Here is a 25,853-nt window from a genome sequence, read left to right on the forward strand (position 1 = left end):
TGCCATATTCATCTTTTAAAAGCATAAATCTGGCAGTGCCTTCCTCTTTTTTGCTCAAAACTTTCCAGGTGCAGTTTGCTCTGAGGATAAAGGCCCAGCTGTTCAGCAGAGCCTGCAAAGCAGTGACCTGGACACTGCTGTGGTCAGTGACCTCATTTCCTACCCAGCCCTTGTGTCTCCAAATGCTCACTACTCAGCAGTCTTCTGTCTCTGCTCTTTGTATGTGCTATTCCCTGGCATGGAAAAACTCCCACGTCCCTTCTCCACTTGCAAATTCAGACTTGGCCTTCCAGAATCTTCTTGGATGTCTCCTCAATGAAGCTTCTCTGATTACCTGGGTTAGGCCCCTTCCTGGGGCCCTTAACAGTCTCCCTGTATGGAAGACTGATACAATAATAGTCCCAAACCTTAACCCTTCCCTGTATTCATCCCTTGGCTCTGGAACACTGTAGCACCTTCCCATTCTGACTCTGCCCTTGCTTATGGCCCATGAGATGTTAGTAGCCATTATAAACAGAAGCCTGCAAAGCACCAATATGCTGCTGCTGCCTCTTGCACCCCCACCATTGCCCTGAGAGCAGCCCAGGCCAGCCTGCTGGAGGGTGTGAGACATGTAGGGCAGAGTCAGATTGCTTCTCTTGTCCCACCAAGGCCACCCTACTCCAGCCAATAGCTAGCCGGCTCCCAGACACATGGGTAAGCCCAGACAAGTCCAGCAGAACCTACATGAGATAGAACCAGACACCTGAGCAAATACTTTTGCTGTGGCTACAGACAATACAGTTATGGGGATAGATAAGTGCCTACCCTGCTTCCTTCCACCACGGCCTGAACATTAGATTGTAACTGCTTTTCAGCTACCTGTCTCTCCCATTAGGCAATGAGCTTCTTGAAGACAGGAAGTGCATCTTATTCATTTGTGTATTTGCAACTCAGGATGGTTCCCTGTAAAGAGGTGGTTTCACCCCAACCTTTCCTTAGCACCTCAGTGCCTCCTTAGTGCCACCTGCTGTGGTCACTTTGTAGTTCAAGGCTGCCTATTGAGCCCTTCAGACTAGCCCCTAGAAGTTGGGCACTCTGCATGCCACCACAACATGGCAGAAGTTCCCACCAGTGACATAAGCCACGTGGTTCTGGAACATAACCTGAACAGAAACTCTTGCTAGGTATACAAAAGTCTGGCCAAAATACTGACATGGGCAATGGGGCCAAGATTGCTGCTGTGAGATCACCTCTCGCTTTTGTTGCTGGCAGGCAGGAGAGCTGGACTGTACTGGGATACCACAGCCCAGGCTGTCCCCCTAATGAGCTGGCTGGTGATGAGGTCAGATCCCACGTCCGGGCCTTCTCTCAGCTCTGGCCACCACCCTGAAATCGATCTGTAGCCACCTGGTGTGGAGTGCTGATGGCAGCGTGGAAGCTGGGAATGGATCACAGGAGGCTGTGGCCCTGCTGCTGTGACATCACTAAGGCAACAGGCGCTTCCTCCCACATGGTACATGCCTTGGATGGAAGAGTTTGTGTTGAGCTGGGGTGCTCTCCTGCTCTGGGGCACTGGACACACAGCCTTCCTGTGACTATGCCTGACCACTGCAGACGCCTGCTGCTCCTCGGAGTCAGTACCTCCTGGCCGGTGAAGGACCTTCCTAGACACATGGAGTCCCTTCTGCGGTCATGTGGCTCTTGTGGAGCTGGGAGGTGTTCTAGCAAATTAAGCATGTTACAATCTGTAGAGTGCTGAGAACAGTTCTGGCATGTAATAAGGGCTGGATTAAAGCTTGGAAAATAAAGCTAGGAAGAAAATAGTTAGACCTGAGCCTTCCCAGATTGGAGCTGGAAGGGCTCTTAGAGGTCATCTAGTCCCATGGTTTTTTAAACCTTTTTTGGCCATGGAATCCTTTCTCTTTATTATTGTTTTCTGAAGGAACCTTACTTGGAACTCAGTATGTGGAGCAGATAAAAATGGAAACTTCCCTGATTGATGAAAGGGAGACAGAAGCCTGGCCTGAAGTCCGGCCAGCTCAATGCCCCCTGCAACAGGGACTCCAAGGCTTCTCTGTGGAACCCACGGGTGCCCTGGAGACCAGTTTGAGAACCAGTGATCTTATTCTGTGCCCTCACCATACAGAAGAGGAGAGGGGGCAGGATGGAGCTTGCCCAGGGCCACACAGTGAGTGGGGGGCAGGGCAGGCTCAAAGCTGAGTCTCCCGTCGCCCAGATCAGGACCCTTTGCAGGGCCCCACTCCACAGTGTGGGACTGGATTTCTGAATGTCCACTGCTACAGCTCACATTCGTCTCACAAACACTGCCACAGCCATTTTCTTTCTGGAGCCTTGTGAAATAGCCAGCGAGAGCTGGGAAGTATTTACTATCAGCATGTTGCACACAGGAAACAGAGGCCAGTGCCTCACAGCCAGAGTGTGGTGGGGCTGGGACTGAAGCCCAAGCCTGTCATCCAGGTGTGATTCGTTGCCTCCCATAGACCCTCCTGCTTTTCTTGGTCTTGGCATGTACCCAAGGAAGTGTTCATGTCCGGTGATTCCCTGCTGCCTGCCTGTCTGGACTGAGAGCTTGGCGAGGGCAGGGAGCTCACTCACAGCTGAGCAGCAGGCAGTCGGGAACCGCTTCGGGAGGAAGGGTGCTGCCCCTGACTCTCATGCCCCCTTGCATCGTATCCAGCCTTTGCAGTTCATGAAACAGTCATCATCTATTTAGTGCTGGGCTCACTATGTTTATTGAGCACCTACTATGTGTCAGGAACCCTCTAAGCTCATATTAACTTACTAATCTTTAGAGCAAGTCGGAAGCAAGTTTAGTATTAGCTCCATTTCATAGATTTAAAAAAATGTAGCAGAGACATTACATAACTCACCAAAGGTGACAGAGCTGCAGAGGGGTGGGACATGCATTTGGGACTGGGCATTCGGCCCTGGAATGTGTCCTCGTCCTCTGAGTTATCCGCTGCTGGGGTGCCTCCCTCCGCTCTCCCTGGGAGAGAGGCAGTAGGGACGGAGTCCCTGCTCACAGACAGGAAACCAAAGAAGGAGAGGTAAGAGAGGGGCCCAGGGCCACATGGCTTGTAAAGGACAGAGCTGGGCTTTGAAATGATGTCTGTCCGCCTCCACCCCAGGTTTCCACAACCAGAACTTCAAATACTTTCTCCTTCACGAGTGTTCTTGGTGCTTCCAACATGCATAGGGAAGCTACATTCATTCATTCTTTCAATGAACATTTACTTTCTGGGATCTGGGGTTGACAGATTAACGGATTTGGCTTCCGCCCACATACAGCTCACTGTCGAGGGAGATGTGCCAACCAGCCATGACAGTGGAGGGTGGTAAGTGGGACCCCTCAGGCCCTGTGCAGAGGCACAGAAGTATCCTGCCCTGATTTCTGCCTCCCTCCCTGTACCGTGAATTCCCAAGCCTGGCACTACTCACAGGCTCCCGGGCCCCCACGCCTTCGGCTCCCAGCCACTTTAGAATAACAAACCCTCTTCCTCCGAAGCCTCGGTGGCCCACTCTAGGATAATGTTTATGATAAGGCTTTGACATGGAATAACAAACATTGGGTGAAGGCTAGAGCTGCCTCACTCCTGCTGGATGGTGGGTGTGGTGGCCCAGCCATCAAGATGCCCTAAGCTTCCGAGTGGCTCCCCTCACCAGTGCTCACTAGCCTGGAGCTGGCCCAGGAGCTGGTTGGCAGAACATAGGCCTAGAATTTAAACATCTTCAAACACAGGCCTAGCACGGAGAGCAGCAGGCGCCAGGAGGGTGGGGAGAGGTTTGCTGTTCCAGACTAATCTAGTAAACAGTCCTGGATGGGCTAGGATGGTGAATACCAAGGCATTGTGTTCATTGCTGGCCCGGCAGTGTCATTGTGAGGACAAGGCAGAAGGACCCCCTTTTTCAGGAAGGATATTGGGACCCAGAGCTCCTTGGGACAGGCCAGGCTCTCAGACTGGGGTTCTGAGATGGAAGATAAGCCCTTCTCATTGACCCTGCAGCACAGAAATCACAGCAAAGGCCCCCCACCCACTCAGCAATGCCTACTGAGTACCTGCTGTGTGCCAGGCACTGTTCTAGATGCTGGGGATTTAGTTCTCTAATTAAAAACTGACCCAACTCCTGCTCTCACTGAGCTTACCTACTAGGGGAGTAAACAGAGAATAAACAAAATGATTAATAAACTATTAATACATAATGCGTTAGATACACAGCAATGATTCCACTGAACTGGAAATCAAGCCTGCCCCCTGGCCCTTTGGGGCTCCTCATGCCCCTGAATCAGGCCAAGAAGGGAGACCCTGTGCATCTGGGGTGACTGATGCTGACCACCAGGGGAACCTGAGTGCTGCCCCACAAGCGAGGGAACAAGAGTGTGTCTGCAGACAGGTGACCCCTGAGGCCTCTTAGTGTTTACCCCACCCTGAGAGGAACTAGTTAGTATCAGCGGGGACCTGGAACAACCCAGTCCAGGCAGGCTGATTAACAGTCCGGACCCTTTAGGAGTGAAGGTTTGGGTCACCTGCCAGGTGTGACCCCCGACCAGCAGAGGCACTTGCACGAGGCCAAGGAAACAGTCATGGCCGTGGTGGTAGAAGGTAGTAGTAAACACCAGCTCTGACCAATGACCAGTTACAGAAACAAGGACTTATTGTCAGGAGTATTGCTTCCTTCATTTGTTATGTGTGTTGTAGAAACTGTTTTCTTTCTCTTCTTTTTCCTTCTCTCCCATCCTATGACCTAAGACATACTGACTTTATATCACAGTATTTAAGTAATGTTAACTTTGCATCATAGTATTTCATTGATGGTGTATGAGGGAGAAGAGCAAATACTACCCAGAGACTTGCATCCTGGTCTGGTGAAGGCATTAGTGCATTTTGATTGTACGCAGGATCGTTGTTACCATGTTAGGTGGAGTTATGACCTTGTCATTGTCTGTATTTGGAGGCTAAATATGGTTTAAGGAGATGCTCATGGGTGCCAAGTTGACAAGGGGTAGACTTGTGGTGGTAATTTTATCTGTCAGCTTGGCTAGGCCATGGTACTCAGATATTTGGTCAAACACTAGTCTAAATGTTTCTGTGAAGACACTCTTTAGAGGAGATTAACATTTAGATCAGTAAACTTTGAGAAAAACTTATTTTGCTTCATGGCCCTCATCCAATAAGTTAAAGGCCTTAAGAGAAGACCACCTTCTCTCCAGGGAGGGAATTCTGCTATAGACTGCCTTTGGACTTACACTGCAGTGTTATCTCTTCTTCCCTGGGCTCCCAGCCTGCCAGCCTACCCTGCAGATTCTGGCTTTGCCGGCCTCCACAATGAGTGAACCAGTTCCTTCAAATTCATTGGTTCTGTTTCTCTGGAGAAGCCTGACAAATGCAGAATGCTCTAGAGAGAAAATAAAGGAGGATGGGGTAGTGGGGAATGATAAGGGAAGGGGGACAGCAGGTGCAAAGGCTGCAGGCATATGTAAGAAGCAGATGCCAGGGTGGCTGGAGCCTAGTAAACCAGGAGTAGAGTGATGGAAGATAAGGTCAGAGCATGCCAGGTTCCATGGCTATTATAAGCATGCTGAAAAACCATCCCCTCCCATAATCCTTCCAGAGAAGGGATTGTTATCCTTATATGATAAATGAGGAAACTGAGGCCTTGAGGTTGGAGAACTTGCACAAGGTCTCATGTTGAAGAACTGGGAGCTGGCATTCAAACTCAGATCCAGTTGACAAGGCCTAGTTCTCTCTGCAAACCTGGGCCTGAGCTGCTAAGCCACTTTCACCCAACCATTGGTAGGAAGAGCAGACATAAATAGACAAATAGGGGCCCACGTACAAGGCTGCAGTATGGAGTGGCCAGCTGAGGAGAAGGAGGGTTGCTAGGACCTAGGCATGGGGCCTGGTCAGAGCTGACACGTGAAGAAAGAGAGCACTGTTGCCAAGGTGACCCAGCTGGCATATGGCCTCTCCCCCACCCCCCCGTCACTCTTCTCCTGGGCCTGACAGAACCTCTGTTGGATCCTCATTTATGCAGAGCTCTTCTCCCAGCCTTCTGAACCTGTCCTCATCCCGCTCTGCCTGGAAGCCTCTTTCCCTCACCTGTTCACACTCCCTCTTCACATGGCAGCAGAGGTTCCTTCCTCAGGATGACTTCCCCGTGCTGCGGCCTGGGCAGGTCCCCTGTTAGTGTCCCCAAGGCACCTGACACTTCCTGGGCCCTTGCATTGCCCTGACCCTTCTGTTAGTGCTCATCCCTCCTGCTTGGCAGTGATGCTCCAAGGGCAGGCAGATCGCCTGACTCGGTCACGGCTGTTTCTCCAGAGTGGAGCACAGTGCCTGACACTTATACAGTAAATGACTCCGGAATGCTTGTAGAATGAATGAATGAATGAATGAATGAATGAATGAAAAGCTGAATAAGTCACCCATCCCAGGATGCCCATCATGAGCAGCTCCCTGCCAGGACACAGAGCTGGGAGAGGCGAGCCCCTGGACCCTGGGCCACATCAGTCTGTCAGTACCCTGGGTTGGGGTGGAGGGCAGCCCTGCTTCACAGGAAAGTTTCTCTAGTCTGGGGGAGATTTCCTCAAAGGTTATAGCCCCTCACACTCTGGCTGCGGTTTATTTATTTATTCTCCTTGCCCCATTGACAGCACAAAAGCAATGCCGACTACTTCCCTGCTTCCTGCTCAGGATTCTGAGTCCCCTGGGCCTCCAGCACAGAATCCTGTCTCCGGACACTGGGCTACTGAGCAGCAGGCATCCAAATAAACACAAGGCTTCCTGGAGCCAGGAACTGGCTCTGGGCTGGGAAGCAGGACCAGAGATCTGGTCTCCACCTGAACCTCCATGATGAAGCCCTGGGTAAGTCGTTTTCCTTCTCTGGGTCTAGGTTTACCACTGCCCCCTGCGCCCCATCAAAAGGACCAATTCATACATGCATTGAACAAATATTTATTGAGTACCTGTGTACCAGATGCTGCTCTAGACTCTGGAGGCACAGCAGTAAACACAACAAATGAAGATCCCTAATGCAGCTTTCATTCTAGTAGGAGGAAGCTGACAATAAACAAAAACAACTAGTAGAATATCTATGTTAGAGAGTGGTAGTTGCTAAGGAGAAAATGTGGCAAGAAATAGAGGGAGGTGTGTATGTGTTGGGGTTAACCTTTTAGATACAATGTCCAGGAAAGGCAGCATGGAAGTGACATTTGAGAAGAGATCTGAAGGAGAAGAGATAGGTAGTCCTGAGGATACCCGAGAGAAGAGCGTTCTGGGCAGAGGGCACTGGAAGTGCAAAGGCCCTGAGGCAGAAGCAGGCCTGATAGGTGTGAGAAGCAAGAATGAGGCCAGCGTGGCTGGAAAGGAGTGAGTGAGGGGGAATGAATAGATGAGCTCTGTTTCAGGCAGGGACCCAACAGAAAATAAATGGCATGTTGCCAGTGAAGGGAGTTCCAGTGAAGCTCAGCTGAAAGGGTAACTGAAGGGCATTGAATGGTAAGACTTTTTCACAAAGGTGTGGGCAGAGGATAGTGAGGCATGGAGGAGTAGCAGCATTGGGAAGCATCCCTGCTTTTAAGCCTTAAAGGGGAAGGTGAGACCGGGGACCTGAACTTGGCCAGAGCCATTGCTGTTGAAGAGAAGCATAGCTGCTTCTCCAAGGTCTGGACAGCAGCAGCCAGCAGGGAGGAGGGGGTGAGGGCAATACCCCGACTTCCTTCCCCTCTTGCCAGTCAGCCTCCTGCCAGTGCTTCCCGGGAAATCAGGAACAGGGAGGCCAGGTGGTGCATCCGCTCAGGGCTCAGGGCAGAGCAGAGGGTGGATCTGGGGAGGAAAAGGGATATTTCCAGGACACTGTCCTGGAGCTATGGCAGTTGGGTGGTGGGGAGCAAGTCTGAAGGGCCTGAGGGCCTCAAAGGCCTCCATAGCATCCCCCTAAGTAAGGAGGGAAGTCCTAGAGGGCCTGCGCAGAAGACTGCTGCCGGAGCTGTGGGCAGAATCCAGGGCGGCAAGGGCGCACCAGGGGAGCAGATGAGGGTAAAGGCAGCTCTGCCTCCCTCCTAAGGGGGACGGTGGGGCATACTCCTCCCTCCCCTCCCCATACCCTGCCCCAAAGCCCTGCCACACCCAAAGAGCCGTGGACTTGGCTTCTAGCACAGACGGCCCTTGCTCTGTGGGCGCCCACTGCTTGGACCCTGGCCGTGCCGGCCACGTCCTCTGTGTGCACCATGCTGCCAGCTGGCTGAGCCCTCTTCTTTCCTGGGCGGGCAGCAGAGGCTGACTCACCCTGGCCTTCCTTCCTACTGTTCTCTGAATGCCTAGGTTCTCCATCCCAAGAACACCCTTAAAGATCCCAGTGCTTCTCTTCTGTCCTTCAAGTCATGCCAGGAAATGCACATAAATCCAGAGCCACCCACGTGAGGAGATTCACCTTCTGCTGGGTAGGAAGGCTGATAGCCAGGCTGGTCTGGGTGAGAGAGGCTGGCCCAGAGGCTTGGGGTCTCCAGGAAAGGGGTTTATAAGTGGAGTTTGCCTGTTAGAGGGCAAAGGGGTTCTCTGGTTTTCAGATTTAGGCACAGATCAGCCTGAGGATGTGGGAGACCCAGATTCTGATGTGCAGGCTCTCACACACACCAGTTGTGGGACCTGCTCTTGGGGTCACAGGGTCCCACTCTGAAACATGAGGGTGTGGGAGTACCTCTTAGCTCTAGAAGTAATGTATGAGCACAGCATTTTGGGACAGTGACAACCCACCAGTTCATGATTTAAACAGTCTGTGGTTCCAGGCACTTTGCATATGCAAGCTCATTTATTCTTCATACCAGCCCTGAGAGGCCAATATTATCAATCCCATTTTACAGGTAGGGAAACCAAGGCTCAGAGAAGTAAGTGACACCCCATGCTCTCCCACTATTGGCACTATGTGGTCCAGTGCCTGACCTCTGCCCAGGCTTAATGAGCCAAGCCCTCCCTGTTCCTGCTGTTGACTATCTTCCACGGATCTTTTTTTGCTCCCCAGTAACCACCTCCAATCTCCTTAATTGAATACATACTGTGCGTGAGGTAGAAAGAACAGCGTATCAGAACATCTCAGAGAATCATCTAGGCCAACCTATTCTGTGATAAAGCTTTGAGGGACTTCAAGATGGTAGAAAAGATGAACAGAGAAACATGTAATTAAAAACTAAGTGATAAGTTCATGATGAAGGGAAAAGACAGGGGCCTTTGGGGCCTCAGAGAGGGTTTCTGACATAGCCTGGGATTTGGAGAATGAAGCCAGTTTTAAGCTGGGCTGCACAGGATGAGTGGGGTTGATAGGGAAGTGTGGTCAAGGCAGAGGGGCACAGAAGAGCCTGGAGTGTTTAAAGATGTATCAGGAGTTGGGGCCAGAGGCAGCTGAGTGGTGAAGGGCCTTTGGTCTCAGGCCATGGGCTCTGTGCTCTCCCCAGCTGGCACACTGGGCTCTCCTCTGCTTGCTCTTCAGACAGTGGGCTAGTCACCTAGGGAGGCTGAAGAGGACAGGGAGCCACAGATGGGCAGACTGAGACCTCCAGAGGAACAATGGTCTGCACAGTAGGCGATCAGTCAGTGGTGGCCATGGTTACCATCATTGTCATCATTACGAGGTGGCGGCATCCACCAGTTGGAAGTATGTAGATGTTATGTTTCCTGCTGTCTCAGACCTGCTTGCTGACACAGCTGCCTAGACTTCAAAGGGCAAGTCTCCATTTTCATTTGCAAAATCAGTATGAAATTCCTAGAGGGCTTGTCTAATTCCTTCTGGTCTGACCACACAGCAATTACCAATTTGCAGAGAGGTGGGGGAGGTCTCCCAGGCCTACCAGCAGTGTGGGGACCTCCGCTCTGCCTTGGTCCTGGGCAGGGGCCAGGGAGGACGGGATTTGAGTAGGCACCTCCAGGTGGCCCAGGCTGGGAGACAAGGGGCTGGCTCCCCCAGCACTCAGTGCTGATGAGTGAAACCGTCTGTCGGCTAAGCCACAGGCTACCAAGTGTTTTACAGCTAAACACTGTAGAGCAGCAGAAATGGCAGGGCTCTGAGCCAGGTTCAGATCTGGGTCCTGCTGCATACAGGTTGTGTGAAGTTCCTGTTCTGGTTCCTCTGGTGATGGGCTGCCAAGATAACATGGGACAGGCCCTTCTCCTCTCTGGGCCTCAGTGGGCCCATCTGCCTAGTGGGGAGAATAGTGTCTGTCCTGCTAACGAGCTAGCATTCTAAAAACCTTGTAAAGAATCACTGGCCTGCCTTAGGGCATTTTAGGAAACTTCTGTTTCCTACGTAGCAGTGCGGTGGCTCTGAGGAGGGGCAGGCCACACAGAACTTGGCCTCACAGACTAAAATGCATCCCCAATGTCCGCTTTTCTCCTGTTGAAAGTCACAGCCAGTGTTTCTAGGATTCTCATCCACTCAATGTTCAGTATGGATGAGTGCCAGGCCTGTGTTGAATGCTGGAGACACGGAACAAAATCAGCACCATTTTTATCCTCAAGAAGCTCAAGGTCAGGGGTAGGAAAGAGCAAGGAAGACTTGCAAAAATATGTTAACATCGCCCGTGAAAGCACAGAGATGGCCACAGTACTGTGGCAGCAGCGGGAGGGGCTTACACTGCTGGGAGAGGACCACATGTGGGATTTGCAGAGGAGGCGTTCCACAGGGATACCTGTGGGAGCATGCACTTGTCATGCAGAAGGGAAAGAAAAGCAATTCCAAGGAATGTCGTTTAGAGGCTGGGAGCAGCTGGTGAGTTCAGGGAAATGTGGGTGATTCCCATGGGCTGGAGTGCAGTGTGTGACTGCTGCAAGGAGACCAGAGCAGGAAGCAGAAGTGGAATCCAGAGCTCAGCCCTTATCTGAGGGATAGGCGAAGCCATGGGGTGATGAAGCAGGGAATCACCAGTCAAGCTTTTGATTTAGAAGCTTCCGTCTGGCTACATCATGGAGAATGGATTAGACGAGTACAGATTGTAGGCAGGAGAGAGTCTCAGCCCTCTCTGGGTCAGGAGAGGTGAGAAGGCCCTGCACCTGGTGGCTGTCGGGGGTGTATGTAGGAAGTGAGGGCAGGCTAGAATTCCAAATCCTTTCTGGCTTGGATATTCTAGAACACTCCAACTTAGGGCTCAGTGTCTTTCCCCTTGCCCCCACTTCTGCCCCCTTCCCCGCCCACCCTGAATTTTGGAGCTGGGCTCTTACCCTCTCCTCCTCCACTTCAGGAAGCCTCAAGCCTCACTCAGGAGAACAGCTGGACAGAGAAGGAGCAGGTCGAGGATGGCAGCAAGGAAAGAAGACTAGTGGGACTGGTGCGGGACCTGGGACAGCCCAGGGATGGACACTTTAGAGTGCATCAAAGGAGACAGCTGCACAAAACTTGGCCTCACAGACTAAGAAGCATTCCCAACGTCTGCTTTTCTCCTGTTGAAAGTCACAGGAGATACTTCCTGGCAGCAGGATAGGAGAGTTGGAGACTTTGGCTGGGCCGAGAGAACGTCAGGTGAGGGAGGTGCTGCGATCCTGTGTGGGGATCCTCCTTGTATAAGGAGGACACTGAGGCCCAGAAAGGGCAGAAAGGTGCCCAAAGCCACACAGCAAGCCGGGGGATACAGACTGAGGCAAGAACGGGACATCTGTCTGCTTTCCTTGGGCAGCTCGGGTCTCCTATGCCCCCTTATCCCTTCTTTCCCCCCACCACAGAAAGGGAAAATGTTTTTAGACCTGAGGCAAAAGAATGTGAAACTGAAATCTGAGCCTTGGGTCTTGGGAAAAAAATATAGAGAACTCAGACACATTCTGGATGAGCAGAGATCTGCTTACTCTGCAGATGGGAAATATTCAGGCAACCCAAGGCCTCCTTCTGTGCAGGTCCGATTCGGGTGTGCAGGCTGAGTGTGAGCCGGTGGGAACAGAGAAGGATCCCCAGAAGTGCTGGTGAGAGGGCCATCTGCTTCCAGGATCCACCGTGGGGAGAAGGAGAAAGGCTCCAGCCTCTTCACTCCCTGCTTTCACCCTTCCCAAGGGCCTCAGCCTATGCTGGCATTCCTCTGCCCTGCCTGGACCTGCCACCCAGTCCTGCCAGATCAGGGGCGGGGGTCCTTGTCGGCTCCCACTTATCCACACCCACACACCTATCGGACTCTGCCTGGAAGCTCACCACCTCTAAAAAGACCTCCCTTCAGCCCAAGTCCATGTTAACCTTTTGTGAGCTCCTGCAATTGGGAAGGGCAGCAATTTGCAATTTGGCTGAGGCTCTAAGTGAGCCAGGGTTGTGTGAGGATGTGTGTCTACACATGTATGTGAAAGAAGGAGATACAGATGGATATGGAAATAGAGATAGAAGGACAGATAGGTAGATGATAGATAGAGAGATAAATGGATAGATGATAGATAGGCTCATAAGTATGGACTGCCCGGTGTGTATTCATGCCATTAGGGGTCTAACTACTGACTTACATTCACAATGTAACAAACATCCTCTCTAGGCCAGGAGCTATGCAGGAATCCTAGGAATACTAGGATTAATGTGACTCTGTAACCACCTCCTGACAGCAAAAGGCCTCAGCTGACCATTCACCATGGTCCAGTCTTAGACTGGCCCACCAAGGCTCTCTGTGGTGGCACCTCTTCCATGTTTGTGACTTCAAACTCATCTCCCTCCATCTCCCCCTTTTATTTTTGTTTCTACTTGTTGTTGGAGGGCACTGCGATCTCAGGCCTTGAGGCCCAGGTCTGGGTTATGTCTTATCACCTGAACATCCGTGATCCACTGTTTCTGGGCCTACAAGGAAAGGGTTTGCCGTGTGTGGGTGTGATCTTTAAAAAACATAAATGAGATCATGGCACTCGCAGGCCTAAGTCCTTCATGGCTCTGCTTCAGGAGTAACAGTTGATTTCCCGAATATAGACTCTCTGCTGTGCTCAGCATGTCACTGCCTGCCTCCTCAGATCCATCTCCCCTCCTGCCTTCCTTGCTATTTGCAACATACTGCCTTTACAGGGCTTTTAGGAATGTGTTATTTCATTCCCACTTCAGGGCCTTTGCATGTGCTGGCCCTTTTGTCAGGTATGCCATTCGCATCACCCCTCTTCACCTCGTTAACTCCTACTCCTATTTCAGATAGTGGTTCAAGCATCACCTCCCAAAAACTTCTTCCCTGACTTCCTAGATCAGCTCCAGGACCCCCAGTCAAAAAACACACCTTGTACTCTTTCTTCAGAGTGCTCCTAACAGTCTCTCTTCATGTGTTCATGTATAGAATCATTTATTTAATGTCTACTTCTGATAATAATTTTAACTACCATTGATAAATCATTTATTCTATGTTAGTCACTGCATGAAGGCCTTTCCAAATATTATATCTCTTAAGCCCCAACAACCCTGTGTAGTTACCACTTTTATCCCATTTTACAGACGAGGCAAAGGGGTCACAGAGTAGTGAAGTGACTTGCCTGAGGTCACACAGCCAGTAAGCAGTGGATGAGTCAAGACGGCCTGGACATTTTAGCTATGTACCAAACAGTTGTCTGCCCACTCTGTGCAGACATGACAAGGATGGGACCATGTGTGCTTTGCTCATCCTCATATTACCAAGATACTTAGTCCACTCACAGTCATCCACCAGAGGGAAGGAAGGATGGAAAGACTGGGGAGCCAGCTATTGAAAGACATCCTTGGGCAGCCAGCTTTCCAGAAGCAGCCTCCAGAGGCCATGTCTTCACTGTTCCCTGGCTCCTGAATCAGGAAGAGATAATGTTCAAAACCAGTAAGTGTGCATTTTCCAGAAAGGATGGAAGGAGCATGCAGGGAACCTGTGTATGGAGCCAGAGCTGCGCAAAAGACCAAATGTGGACCAGAGCCTTAGAATTAGGAGGGGCCTCAGAAACCCCACAGTCCAGGGGTTCTCAGCTTCGAGATGCTCTGCAAAGGCCACTCTACTCCAGGTGCTTGCCACATTGCCTTGGGGAACATGCTGCAGGTACAGGGAGAGGTGCTGTTGGCATAGCAGCAGGGAGCCCATCTCCTGCCTGCAGGCCATGCCATTGCAGGGCACGGATGTGAACCTTGGGAAGGGTCTTCCTTATACTATCCTGATGCTTGCCTCCTGGAAGCTTCATCTCCCTCTAGAGTAGTCAATCTGCTTCTGAGATGGCATCTGTCCTGGAGATGAGGGCCCAGTCCTTCACAGGACTTAAAGGGGGCCCCTCACTGCCCTCCCACTTGGCCACACCCAGTCCCAAGCAGCCCACAGCCTGCACTAGAGGCCCAGGCCCAGGAGCAGGCCTGGGAGGTCAGCAAGCCTGGGAGGCTTCCCCTAGCTCCCCGGCCCCCCTTTGAAGGGGATCAGGTTCCCCCACAAACATAATTGAACGAAAATATGAGAGAGAAAAGGTCTTTGTTCTCCCATTTACAGCGTCAGAAAATATGTAACAAATTAGCCGTTTATGAGGTAAGAGAACAGGCTGGTCGCTGCGGCTGGGAGGCACGGCCGCTGCACAAGGGGGCCTTTCAGCGCGCCGAGTGTTGGGGGCAGCTACACCCGGGGAAGGACGCCCTCTGCCCCAGGCTTGCCTGCCTGCAAGCACGGCCTGGCACCGGCAGGACAGAGGGAGGCCCCATTTGACCCCCTGGCTTGGACTGGGTGAAGCCTGGCTGAGGGAAACATGGCGCCAAGCAGTCAATAAATGACTACAGCTCTTGGAAGGGTCAGGTGGCTCGCGAGTGAGAGTGAGAACGGGAGGCCTGGCTTCCAAACCCTCGTCAGACCGGCTTCCCAGAGTGACCCCAAGGGACTTCCTCTCCTTGTGGGGACCCGCGTTTCCGTCTGTGATAGGAGGGCTTGTTCACAATAATCTCCCCAGGCACTTGTATCTAATTGCAGAAAGGCCTCAATGGCTTCCCTGCTGATTTCTCTGAACCTTAGGTGTGAGGAGGTGGTTCTTGGCATTGCACAGGATGTTTTCCTCAAATACCTTTGATTTTTCTTCCAAGGGTTGATCAAAAATTCCAGCTGAAGCATCAAGCAGAGGATGTCGTTTAGGCCAAGGGGAGGGGAATAGGTGGGACCAGTGAGGGGATGGTGGGCTGAGCAGGAAGCAGCTCCCTCAGCAGGGAGAGGGGAGACCGCTCTTCAACTTGGTCTTGGCCTTTATTTGCTCCGCACTCTGTCCAGAACAGCAAGGGGTGGGCTGAGAGCATTTTGAAAGATTCTTTGGGCTATTTAGCTTGATTTTTAGAGTTGGGATTTAACATCCCCTGACTTGACCCCTGTAGTTATGGTGCCCTATGACCTTGACAGTTTCGAACTCCATCATTCGCATTCCATGGTTTTGGCATCTGGTGATTTAGAATTTCTGATTCCATGGTTATACCATGTGTTTCTAGGGCCTGTGTTTTCCCATTCTCTATGCTGCTGCAAAGCTAGACACTTGGCAGGCATGCAGGGCTGGATTCTCCCCGGCTGCAAGCCATAGTTATGGGGAATAGGACTCTCTTCTGAGTCAGTCTGTGCTCAAGCCTGCCCTGCACTTTCCTCTCTGGTCGCACAGGGGCAGGAGGCTTACAAGGGCCCCAAGCCTTTGAGAGCCCATGCTGGTGAGATCATAGGTCCATGCCAGTCTAGTGTAAGGAATCCCCTAGAAAAGCATGGTGCTGGGCTTCGGCATGAATATCCTGAGTGTTTCGTCTGCAGTCACAAACACATCACTTTCCTGGATCTGATTTTATTTATTTTGATTGGATCTTAACAGTTCTTTACAAGGCTGAAACTGAAGCTGCCGGAGGTCCCCGGGAGACTTGCTAAAACTTCAATGCACCCAGTTTAGCAGAGTAACTTGAAAGTCAATCAGCAGTGAGGGACAATTTGCTTCATTATTTCCAGCCCTGGAATTTGGCAGCAGATGGAACTCTGGGCCTGTTGTGGATGCAGCACTGGGCGACGAACACAGCAGGGCCTGTCACCTGAATAGGTCCATGCCGGGTCTGGAGCAGGACATGCTGGTATCCCCTCTGAGGATAGGGAGTGCCAGAAAGGATTTCCCGCATGGGGAAATGAGGGCAAAAAGGTCTCCTGATACCAGGTTCAAGGTTGCTCTCCAGATCTGTCTGGCTCAATCCTTCAGATACAGGATTCCAAGCACTTAGTGAGCAGGGCCCCAGCTGGGTTCTGAGGAAGCAGAGGTGGAACCAGACATAGCTGCTATCCTCCAGGAAGCAGGCCAGGGATGTGGGCAAATTCTACAGGAGGGAGCATGGGCCTGGGAGAGCATAGGAGGGAGGAGCTGTGGCCGACACCTTGTTCACGAAGCCTCACTTCCTCAGGGAGGTCCACACTGACCCCCAGACCTGAAATGATAACTCCCCTCCCAGGCACTCCCATTCCCATTTACACTGCTATATTTTTCTCCACTTACCACCTTTTGGAATATGATGCAACTCATTCGTCACCGCTCCTCCCGCTAGAAAGGAGCCGCTTCATGAGGGTCAGGGTGTTTTCTTTGTTTACCAATAACTATCCAGTCCCAGCATGTAAAATGCGCTCAGCAAATACTCGTTATGTAAATGAGTAAATGAATGAACCCGGTGGCATTTTATTAGCAATGATGATTTCTGGGTCCTCCTGTGCATGTCTAGTGTCCCTGAGCCTGCATCCTTTCAGCAGCAGGGAGCCTAGTGCTTAGGGAAAAGGGAAGATGGTGCTTACACACCACCAAATCCAATAGCTTACTTGACAAAACTCAGAGAGGGGCAGCGGCCTGGCCAAGGTCACACAGTGCAGGAACACATGTTCTCACAGACCTTAGGATATGCCTGTGGATCTGTCTGCTCCCGTGCCAGGAAAGAGCACCCACGGGAAGGAGGACCAGGAGCTCTCAGCAAGGCCAGGAGTGGCGGGCAGGGCTGGGGCCCTGGCTGTGGGCCATCCTTCCCAACCGGCTCCTTGGCCTTCCTTCCCTGCTGGTCTCACTTCTCACTTCCTGCCCTTCCTCCCCATGTGGGAATAACACTAAGTTAACAGATACCATTTATTACATACTGAGAACCTTGTACATGCACACACATATAAAATCTCATTTAACTGTCCCCCAAATCCTGTAATTGTGAGGATTTCGGTTTTAAAAATAACAAAACTAGGGCTCAGAGAGGTCAAATAACCTGTCAAGGTCACACAGAAAGTTATGACCTCAGAGTGTCCTTTCCTTGCTCCAAGATCTTCGTGCTGCATGTTTATGCTAGTGGTGGTGTGTTGTGGTGGTGCCTACCTGGTATCCTCTCCCCTTCTGCATTGCTTTCCTTATGCAGAAAGGCCCCATCATGAGCACAGGTTCTCACCCTCAGAGCTGACAGGGGCGTCAGTATGTGAGAAGCTCCCAGGCATCACATCTGCACGGGGATGCTAAGCACAGGCTGTGAGCTGGTCCGCAGCTACCCAGCAAGTGCTGTTCTGTATAAGGCTCTATGCTATGGAATCTGAAGAGGTGGACAGAGAATCATGTCAGCAATCAGAGGCTCTGGGTTCCAGTTGGGGTACTTCAATTAGCCCCTAAGTCCTCTATGTGCCCCTCTGGAAATGGGATGAGAAATCCCAGGGCTGTTGGAGGAGTTGGGTCCCGCAGGAGCCCGACTCAGCTCCGGGACCTGGCTGTGGGCGCTTCAGCCTATGCCCATGCCTCTGCGGCACCAGCACTCCTGAAGCAGCCTCCCACGCCCCCACCCCCCAGACCATTCTGGCTTCTAGAAAGTGCTATTCACACTGAACTGGACCCTGCCCACCCATCTCAGGCCAGCCGACTAGTCCCCCAGAACTGTGATCCTGGGAAGCTGTAGGGATTCGGGGCAGCAACTGCCCCCTGCGTGGGTCAACTCTTCCCTAGGCAGATATTGTGCCTGGACAGCCAGGTCTCCCAGGGCAGCCAGGATTCCCTACTCCTCCAACCCTGGCCACCCTCTGTATACCCTTCAGGCTGTCATCATCCCTCTTCAAAAGTGGATGCAGACATTTGAGGAAGAAAACATTCTACAGGGGTTGGAACAACAACACACTGCTGATTAACTCTCAACCAAGCAGAAAATGTAATTAACCTCAAGGCCCAACCCTAGCTCTGTGCTGAAGTGTCCTCTCCTCTCTCTCTCTTTCTCAAAACCCATGTGCAGAGACATGCTCACACATGTGCATGTGCACACTCTCACTCACATTCACTCCAAAACATGTCACTGACATCCTGCACAAAGTCTCACGTACAGACACACACCTAGGTGGACACAGACTAAGTACACGCACAAGCATACACACACGTACACCCAAGTCACACCCACACACTCTCCTTCCTCCAGTGGAGCACCTGCTTACCCCAAGGCCTGGCCCATCTACTGTGCAATGCTCTGGACCCTCTTCTTCTGTCCCCAACACAGCGGGTCACTGTGGGGACAGATGTCTCTGCCTCTCTCCTCTGGGTGTCTATGAATCCAGAAGAGGCCATGTCTTGGTTTTTAGGTGTTGTATGAAGTGCAGGTCCCCCCTCAGTGACTTTGGGCTGAAACAGGCCCTTTCAGGGCTCCACCCAAGGAACTTCCTCATGACAGACAGATAGGGGCAGGGGTGCGGACAGAGAACCTGACTCTGGACTCAAATCCTACTCACTTGGTGCCCTGGGGCTGGTGCCTTGAACTCCCTGGTATTTCCTCACCTGAAAAATGGGATGTGTTCCTTGCTGTGAAGGTTAGAGAAAACGTGCACACTACTCTTTGCAGTTTGTAGCTCATTTACTCCCCTGAATGCCCCTAGAAAGAGGTGCTGTTATTATCACCATTTTAAAGATAAGGAAACTGAGGCACAGAGATATTGCATAGCAAACATGGCTGTGATCATTAGTAACAGCATTACCCTTGACAGCTTTGTTACAGCACCAGACAGCATGGAAACCAGTGATAAGAGCACTTGTGAACCGCATTTACCCCGGTGGTCCTGCAGGAAGAGGCTGTGGCCCCACTGAGCATGTCATACAGAGAGCTGCCACCCTAGGCCACACCCTCAGGTCCTGGAGTAATCCCCCGCTCCCCACCAGCTCCTGGTTTCCCGGGGTGGGCCTCATTTCCCTATGCTGGTATCAGGGGCATGTGAGGGTACAGATGGTGGCAGACAAGCAGTCCTGATGATGTCACCAGGGGCTGTGCTGTCAGCACCTCAGCAAAGATAGTCCTGGTGCAGCCAGACCTGGGGCACAGGGTCTGGGATGCCTTGGGGTCAGAGCCTGGGGCTGGGACACTTGGCTCTCTCTGAGTGTCTCCAGGGTATCATTTGCCTTGAAGACCCCTCAGCCCAGGGGTGGACTCCTCCATTCTCAGAAAACACTGACTGTAGGGACATGCTGGTGAGGTTTTCAGGGAATTAAGTGTGAGATGGGGCTGGCCCGGCAGAGCCAGGGGTGTGATCATGTCTCACTGTTGCTCCTGAATCCCTGGGACTGGAGTTCTCCCTGGGGACTGTGATCTGGAGACCTGGTGCAGGCTGGGAAGGCAGACGTATTGAATATACAGTTGCACAAAGGAAGCAGGGGGCAGAAAGCCTACCATGCTGGTATGGCGTCAACATATTCTTGAAACAAATGCACTGAAGATCTCATCCTCTGACTTTCCTTCCCAATGTGCCTGGGTCAAGGCCTGGGGCTGGAGGCTCTGGTGGGTAGGAGTGAGGCCTGGGAGGCAGGCCATTCCTGGCCTCCCTGACCTGGAGCACAGGCTGCCCTGGCATCCCCTTGTGATGTCACTAAGGCTTTGGGGCAGTTGCTCCCCAGGTACACCTGGTTCTTGAGAAGAAAAGTGTTCACTGAGTAGCACAGAGGGAGTAGGGGGACTGCTGGTCTAGGAGGAGAGAGGGGAGGCCCTCCTGCAGGCTGAGAACAGGCCAGTGGAAGAGGAGCCTCCAGCCCAGCTAGGCGGACAGCAGAGACTGGGCTCTGGAATAGCAGTGTCAGGGTTGCAGAGGCCTTCGAGGTCTTCTCTTTAGTTCAACCCTCTAGGTGCTCACAAGCTGGGACCTAGGCCCAGAACTGAAGCCTGAGAGTTTTCATTCAGAAATTCACCTGTAAAGGGTGAGATATGGGGGCTCCTGGAATCACCCCCACTCTCAGGAGGGTTCTCCTGGGGCCCGACTGGAATGGCACATCACTCCCTCTCTCGGGAAGGTCGCAGGTACCTGCTAATGCAGGTAGCTGCCTGGGCTCCCTGGGGTCGTGGGCGCATCCTGTTCTGGTGGCCTGGTCCCTGCTGCTGGCCCCGAAGGATATTGGCAGCTATCTCATCCTTCCTGCGCCTGGACTTCCTTATCTGTAAAGTGCAGGCTGTTAATACCTACCACACAGGGTCACTGGGAGGGTCGGTGACACACAAGGAAATTACCTGCTGCGGGCTTGACATGCATGGGTACCTGGCTAGGTGTGGTGTCAAGGGGACAACCCCACAAGGTCTGCTGCAACTGTGAGAGGAGCGGACCCAGGGCCCCATCAGCCCAGAGCCACGTGTCATTCTTGTCCCCTTCCCTTACTCCTACTTTTTCACCACCCTCCTTAGGCAACACAGATCTGTAAGTCCAATTCCCGCCAACACCACAGAGGCAGGGCTAGAGGAGAATCTTCAGCCGTGAGGGCCGTTGGCTCCCCCTCAATGTTCCACAGACAGAGTCCAGGACTCCGGTGACCACCAGTGACGCTCGCTCACGCAGCATGTGCTCTCCAGCTGTGCTCTCGTCAGGCTCCCATTGCTCTCATCACACCATCCTATGGGCGGGTGCTGTTGCCCACCCCATTTCACAAATGAGGAAACTGAGGCCCAGAGAAGGCAGCGGTGTGCCCAGGCACACAGCTTGCCTAGCAGGTGGAAGAAACTGCTGAAACCCATGCCTACCTGACCCCAAAGGCCATGCCCTGTTCACTTTCCTCCTCAAACCTGCTAGAAGCGGAGGACACAGGTGGAGGAGGACTGTGGGACAGAGTTTCCTAAACTACCAGGGACAGCACAGGTGCAGGTGACAGGATAAATTACTGAGGGCGACATTTGAGGCTCCTGGATCTTTTATAGTTTCTTTCCTACACTTTGTTCCCCTATTCCCAGGCCCTGGAGCCTCCTGGGGAGCAACTAATCATGGGCAGTTACCACAGTGGCACATCGTAAACAGTCTGTAAAAGGCCCAGGGAATCCAGCTCACACCTCCCAGAGCCAGACTGCGCCCCCCACATATGGGGGCCAGGCCCTTGCACACGGCTGCCCACAGGAGGAGGCTAGCTTGGCCATCACAAACTCCTGCGAGGGGAGATAGATGGCTAGCTGTTTCTCCCCTGAGGGATCTCAGACTCAGAGAGAGGCAGTGACTTTTCCAAGGTCATAGAATGAGCAGTGGGTAGAGCACGGACCAGATATCTTCATTTCAAAGACCATGAGCAGGAAGAAAGGCAGACCCCACTGGTAGTTTCCAGAGTGCTACCAAATCTGGGTTCTGATTATTTCTCATATTCGTTGTCTTGGAAATGCAGAAAGTGAGGCTCAGAGACAGAAATCCATACTCCATCACTAGCCCCACCACTGGCATGACCTTCCCACAGTGAAAGTCTGACCCTGCTGCCAAATGTCCAAAGCCCACTGGGGCTCCCCACTGCCCCCTTCCCCTCATGGCCTGATACCACCTCCTTCAGATTCCTCCCCTACTCACTCATTTATTCTGCTTCTGAAAAGCCACCTAACTACTCATGAGTTCCCAAGACACCATTCTCTTTCCCACCCTCATGCTTAAGCTAAACCCTTCACCTAGAAGGTTCTCCTGCCACTCCTCCACCTGGCTGACACCCACCTGGGTTGAGCATCCACTCTATGAATTTACATTGAGGATTTCTTGGATCTCTGGGATCAGGTGCTGAGCTCTGCCAGGACAGGAACACAGGGGGGTTCTGGTCACAGCTCCCAAAACCTGGCCTGGTGCTCAGAAAGACTCTCATTCCAGGGAGTACTGTCGATCTTTGCAGAAGGTACCCACTCCTGAACCCCTGTGAGAAGACTTCTGGTGAGTTTAGGGAAACTTCCAGGTGGGCACTAAACGGGAAGAAGCTGCTGAGTTCCCCGTATGTAGTTCCACCCCTTCAAGGGAAGCCAACTCTCTGAGGCTATAACAGAGTGTAAGGCCTTGGGATGGGAGTCAGAAGCCTGGCTCATGCTCTGCCCCCACCACTGACTTGCTGTGTGGCACTGCACAAGTCCCCATTCCTGCTGGTCTTGGTCTCCTTGTCTGTCCAATGGGAAGAGGTCAAAGGCTCCAACAGAATAGAGAATAGGTCGGTGTGCTCATTAGCATATGCTCCATGCCTGGCAGATGGTAGATGCTCAGGAAACACTTGGCGGTCCACCAGCAGTGACTTTCAGGGGGGTGGGTGAGATGTCAGACTGTTGCTGGGGGTCGGGTAGAAGGCCACATGTACTTTGAAAGTCTGGCAGCCCACTTGGCTTGAAGTGGCCTGTGGTGGGCTCCATCCATCACACATGGCCCAGGCAGAAAGACAAGCTGGAGCTGAGCCCACACACTTAGCTGTGGGTGAAGGAGAAGAAATACCTTTCTAGATGATATGACATTTAAAATTTTACCATTGCTTTTTGTTGTGGTTTAACTCATGCATGATACAAAACTTACTTAATATAAAATGCATTTAACTCATGATAGCTGATATATTTTACATGTGATTTATATGAAAATACATATTTATTTTGAATGAGTAAAAGCAGATCTGAAATGTTCATGTTGAGTCAAAGGAGCCACTGTTCAAAATATGAAGAATTGAGAGACAGTGTCCTGGGTGAAGGCATGCTTCTAGGAAAATATTCTAGCAGAAGACAGTGTTCAGGAAGCCACCAGGGTCCCTGAGTCTGTTTCTGTAGTGACCTTACATGCTGGGAGTCCTGGGCAAAGGTGGGAGAACCTTGGGGCCTCATCCTCCTGCTCTGTCAATGGGTCCAAGCTCCCTGCAGGACCATGTGGGTTGGGTGTGACTGCAGGTAGGGAGTGTGAGGGCATCCAGGTGCCCTGCTCAGATGCCACCCAGGCTTCCCTGCCCCCTTTGACACCATCTCTCCCAGTAGATTGCTCAAAGTCAGCCTCCAGTCTTTGAGAACTGGGAGGCGTGTGACAGAGGTGGCAGCCAGGGAGTGCGCAGCCCACTAGCTCAGGACTCTGGAAACATGAATGGATCACAGAAATCTGTGTGCAGGTTGCTTAATTTCTCAAATCAACAGGCACATTTAGAGCACCTACATGTGCTCTGTAGCCAGACCCCTTGGGTTTGAATGCCTGTTACCTCCTCTGTCTATGTGGCCCATGGGCGAATCCCTGGCCTCTGCTCTGCAGTGTGGCCCTTAAGCTGCTATGAAGCATTGGAGTGGAGACTGCCGACAGAGCTCCCAGAGGGGCCAGAGTCTCAAACAGTGATTCCTGAGGCACCTGGCTTGGCCTGGTGCAGTGAGGTCAGGGCCTCTCACAGCCCAGAGAAAACAAAGTGAAAACTGAGCAGGGGACTGTTAGGGAACATCTCAGAGTCGCTTAGCCCTGCTTAGATTAGGAGCTGAGGCCCCAGCAGGGGAACGATTGAATGCTTTGGCCCACAGTGAGGTCTCACCTTTACTAGGAAGAGTTTAAATAAGCAAGTCACTCAAGCTGATTACTACCTGGGACAGCCACTTCAAAGTGCCACAGTCTCAGTCAAGGGCTGAGATGCTGGGGCTTATGGGGGTGGGAGTCGCAGGAGGGTCAGACAGGCACTGTGACCTCAGGCCAGAGGCCTCTGTTTGCTCATGCTGACTTGGGGACAATGCGACCTCTTCACGGGACCACAACTCAGTGCTGGGCTGCACACAGCAGTGCCTCAGATGGTAGGCATTGCCTCCCTCCCTCTCCAAGGCTTGGCTCCCACCGCCTGGGTCCCTTCCCCGATGGGCAGTACTTTCCCCCATGTTGGCCGTTCCCTGCAATTCGGTGCTTCTTAACTCCCCTTCATCCTCACCAAAGGCCCCTGAACTGAAACATCTCCCGCCAAGTCCAGCTGGGGCTCTCTTCATCTGTGACTTGGCCCTCATAGCAAGGGAGCAGCGATGTCAGCGGGAAGGGTGAGGGTCTGCCCCTCCTGCCCTCTCACTCCCTCTCCCACTGCGCCAGGGTCCCTGTGAGTGGAAGGTGCATTGTGGCCATGAGGCTAGCAGCTGCTGCAGCCTTTGCAGGGACATATGGCCTCAGTTCGCAGAACAAATAATGAAAAACACTTGGCAAATGGTTCCCTTTTGTGGCTGAGCTTGCAGAGGCCAGAGGGGCAAGCCCCCTTCATCAGGGCCTCCTTCCACGTGGCCGCTTGTCAGAACGTGGCCTCCCAGAGGAGCTCTCCATCCTCAGGTCTCTCCCAGAAGCTGCCTGCAGTCTCTCCTATTCTAGATGGGCTGAATTTAACCCAAAGGCAAATGGTACGGGTCTCGACATCAAGAACCTGCATCCTAGAAGGTGGGCCCATTGCAGCTGCTCCCATGACAGGTGCAGCCTGAAGTGGTCTCACAGCAAGCGGGCAGCAGAGGCAGGACTGGAAGCCAGTCCCTTTCATCACTGGTCCGTCGGCTACAACAAACTGCCTCCATTCTGTTGGTAGCTCCTTTGTGTCTTTTTCGGTGACATGCTATGGACATGGCAGCAGTGCTGCTGGGGACTGTGGCCAGAAGATGATGCTCTCATCCAATGCCTACCTGTAACAGGGAGAGTCATCTCTGAGGCCCAGAGAGGAGAAAGACTAGTCCAAGGTGACCAGAGGGGTCCTGGACTGGCCTCATCCCTTTTTCCTCAGATATCAGGATTGGCTTGGCCTTTGCTTTTCAAATTCTTATAGGAAACTAAGTTTAAATATCCCAGGGGTCAAGACCCAAGGAATGGGTGGGCTTCTCAGCCCTGGAGACTGTCCACAGAGTGCTGTTTGGCCTGGAGGAGAAGCCTCCAGCCAGTTTCTGCAGGAGCCCCAGGCATCGCTCACACCTGCCCAGGGGAGGGGGCCCAGCTGGGGCAGGCTGGTGGGGCCCTGGGAGGAACTCAGGAGCTGTGCTCAGCTCCAGGGACTGGGGGTTGAAGTTCAGCTCCTGGACTGCCTCACTGGGGAGTGCTGGCATGCCACTCCTCTGGGCCTTGGTTTCCTCATCTGTCACATAGGACTCATAATCCTATGATTAGGATCACCTGCAGGGGCGGATGCCCTGGTCTAGGGGTCAGCCTGGACTCCACCTCCTGGTCATCAACCCCCACTGGATCTCCAAGCTCACCTGCCAACTCTTTAGCCCACTACTCCTCTCTGTCCCTGCTTCTCTGTTCAGGTCACCTCTCCGGTCCTCCCTCCCTTGTCCTTGTCCCTTTTACTTTATTCTTCATCAGTGCTAAGATCCAAATCAGAACACAAGCTTCTGTAGCACATTCAGTGAATATTTCATGAATAAATTCACACATGACACTTAAGACACTCTTAAAAACACTAACAACACAAAGCCCTTCATTTGGGCTGCACCTCATCATTCTGAGCAGCAAAGTTGTTGTTATGGAGCGTCAGGGTCCCTGGCCCCTCCCCCCAAGCCTCTTGGCACTGTTCACCCTGTTAACTCAGCCCCTGAGTTCCTCCCAATCTCCTGGCTGTTCCTCCAAAACATCAGGCCTTCTTTGGCCTCTGGGCCTTGAATTTACTCCTCTCTTCCATCCCCTCTGCCTAACTTCTGTCCATCCTTAGAAATCCTAGCTGAGCATCACTCCTGAGGCCTCTTTCTGCCTGGTTAAGGATTCTCCTGTGCTCTGC

General features: G+C 52.3%; 1 protein-coding gene across 4 annotated transcripts in view; it reads right to left on the bottom strand.

Annotated features, from left to right (window-relative positions):
- TRABD2B (TraB domain containing 2B) overlaps positions 1–25,853 on the bottom strand; it is a 208,799-nt gene that overhangs the window by 35,832 nt on the left and 147,114 nt on the right. For 2 of the 4 annotated variants that reach the window (XM_073233891.1, XM_073233890.1), the window contains exon 3: positions 13,621–13,743. The exons of the other annotated variants lie outside the window; for them this stretch is intronic. In XM_073233891.1, the coding sequence (XP_073089992.1) occupies positions 13,621–13,743 (123 nt within the window). The remainder of the gene's footprint in view (positions 1–13,620; positions 13,744–25,853) is intronic. 4 annotated transcript variants of the gene reach the window in all.

This window comes from Manis javanica, chromosome 4, assembly GCF_040802235.1.
Source record: "Manis javanica isolate MJ-LG chromosome 4, MJ_LKY, whole genome shotgun sequence".
Lineage (NCBI taxonomy): Eukaryota > Metazoa > Chordata > Mammalia > Pholidota > Manidae > Manis > Manis javanica.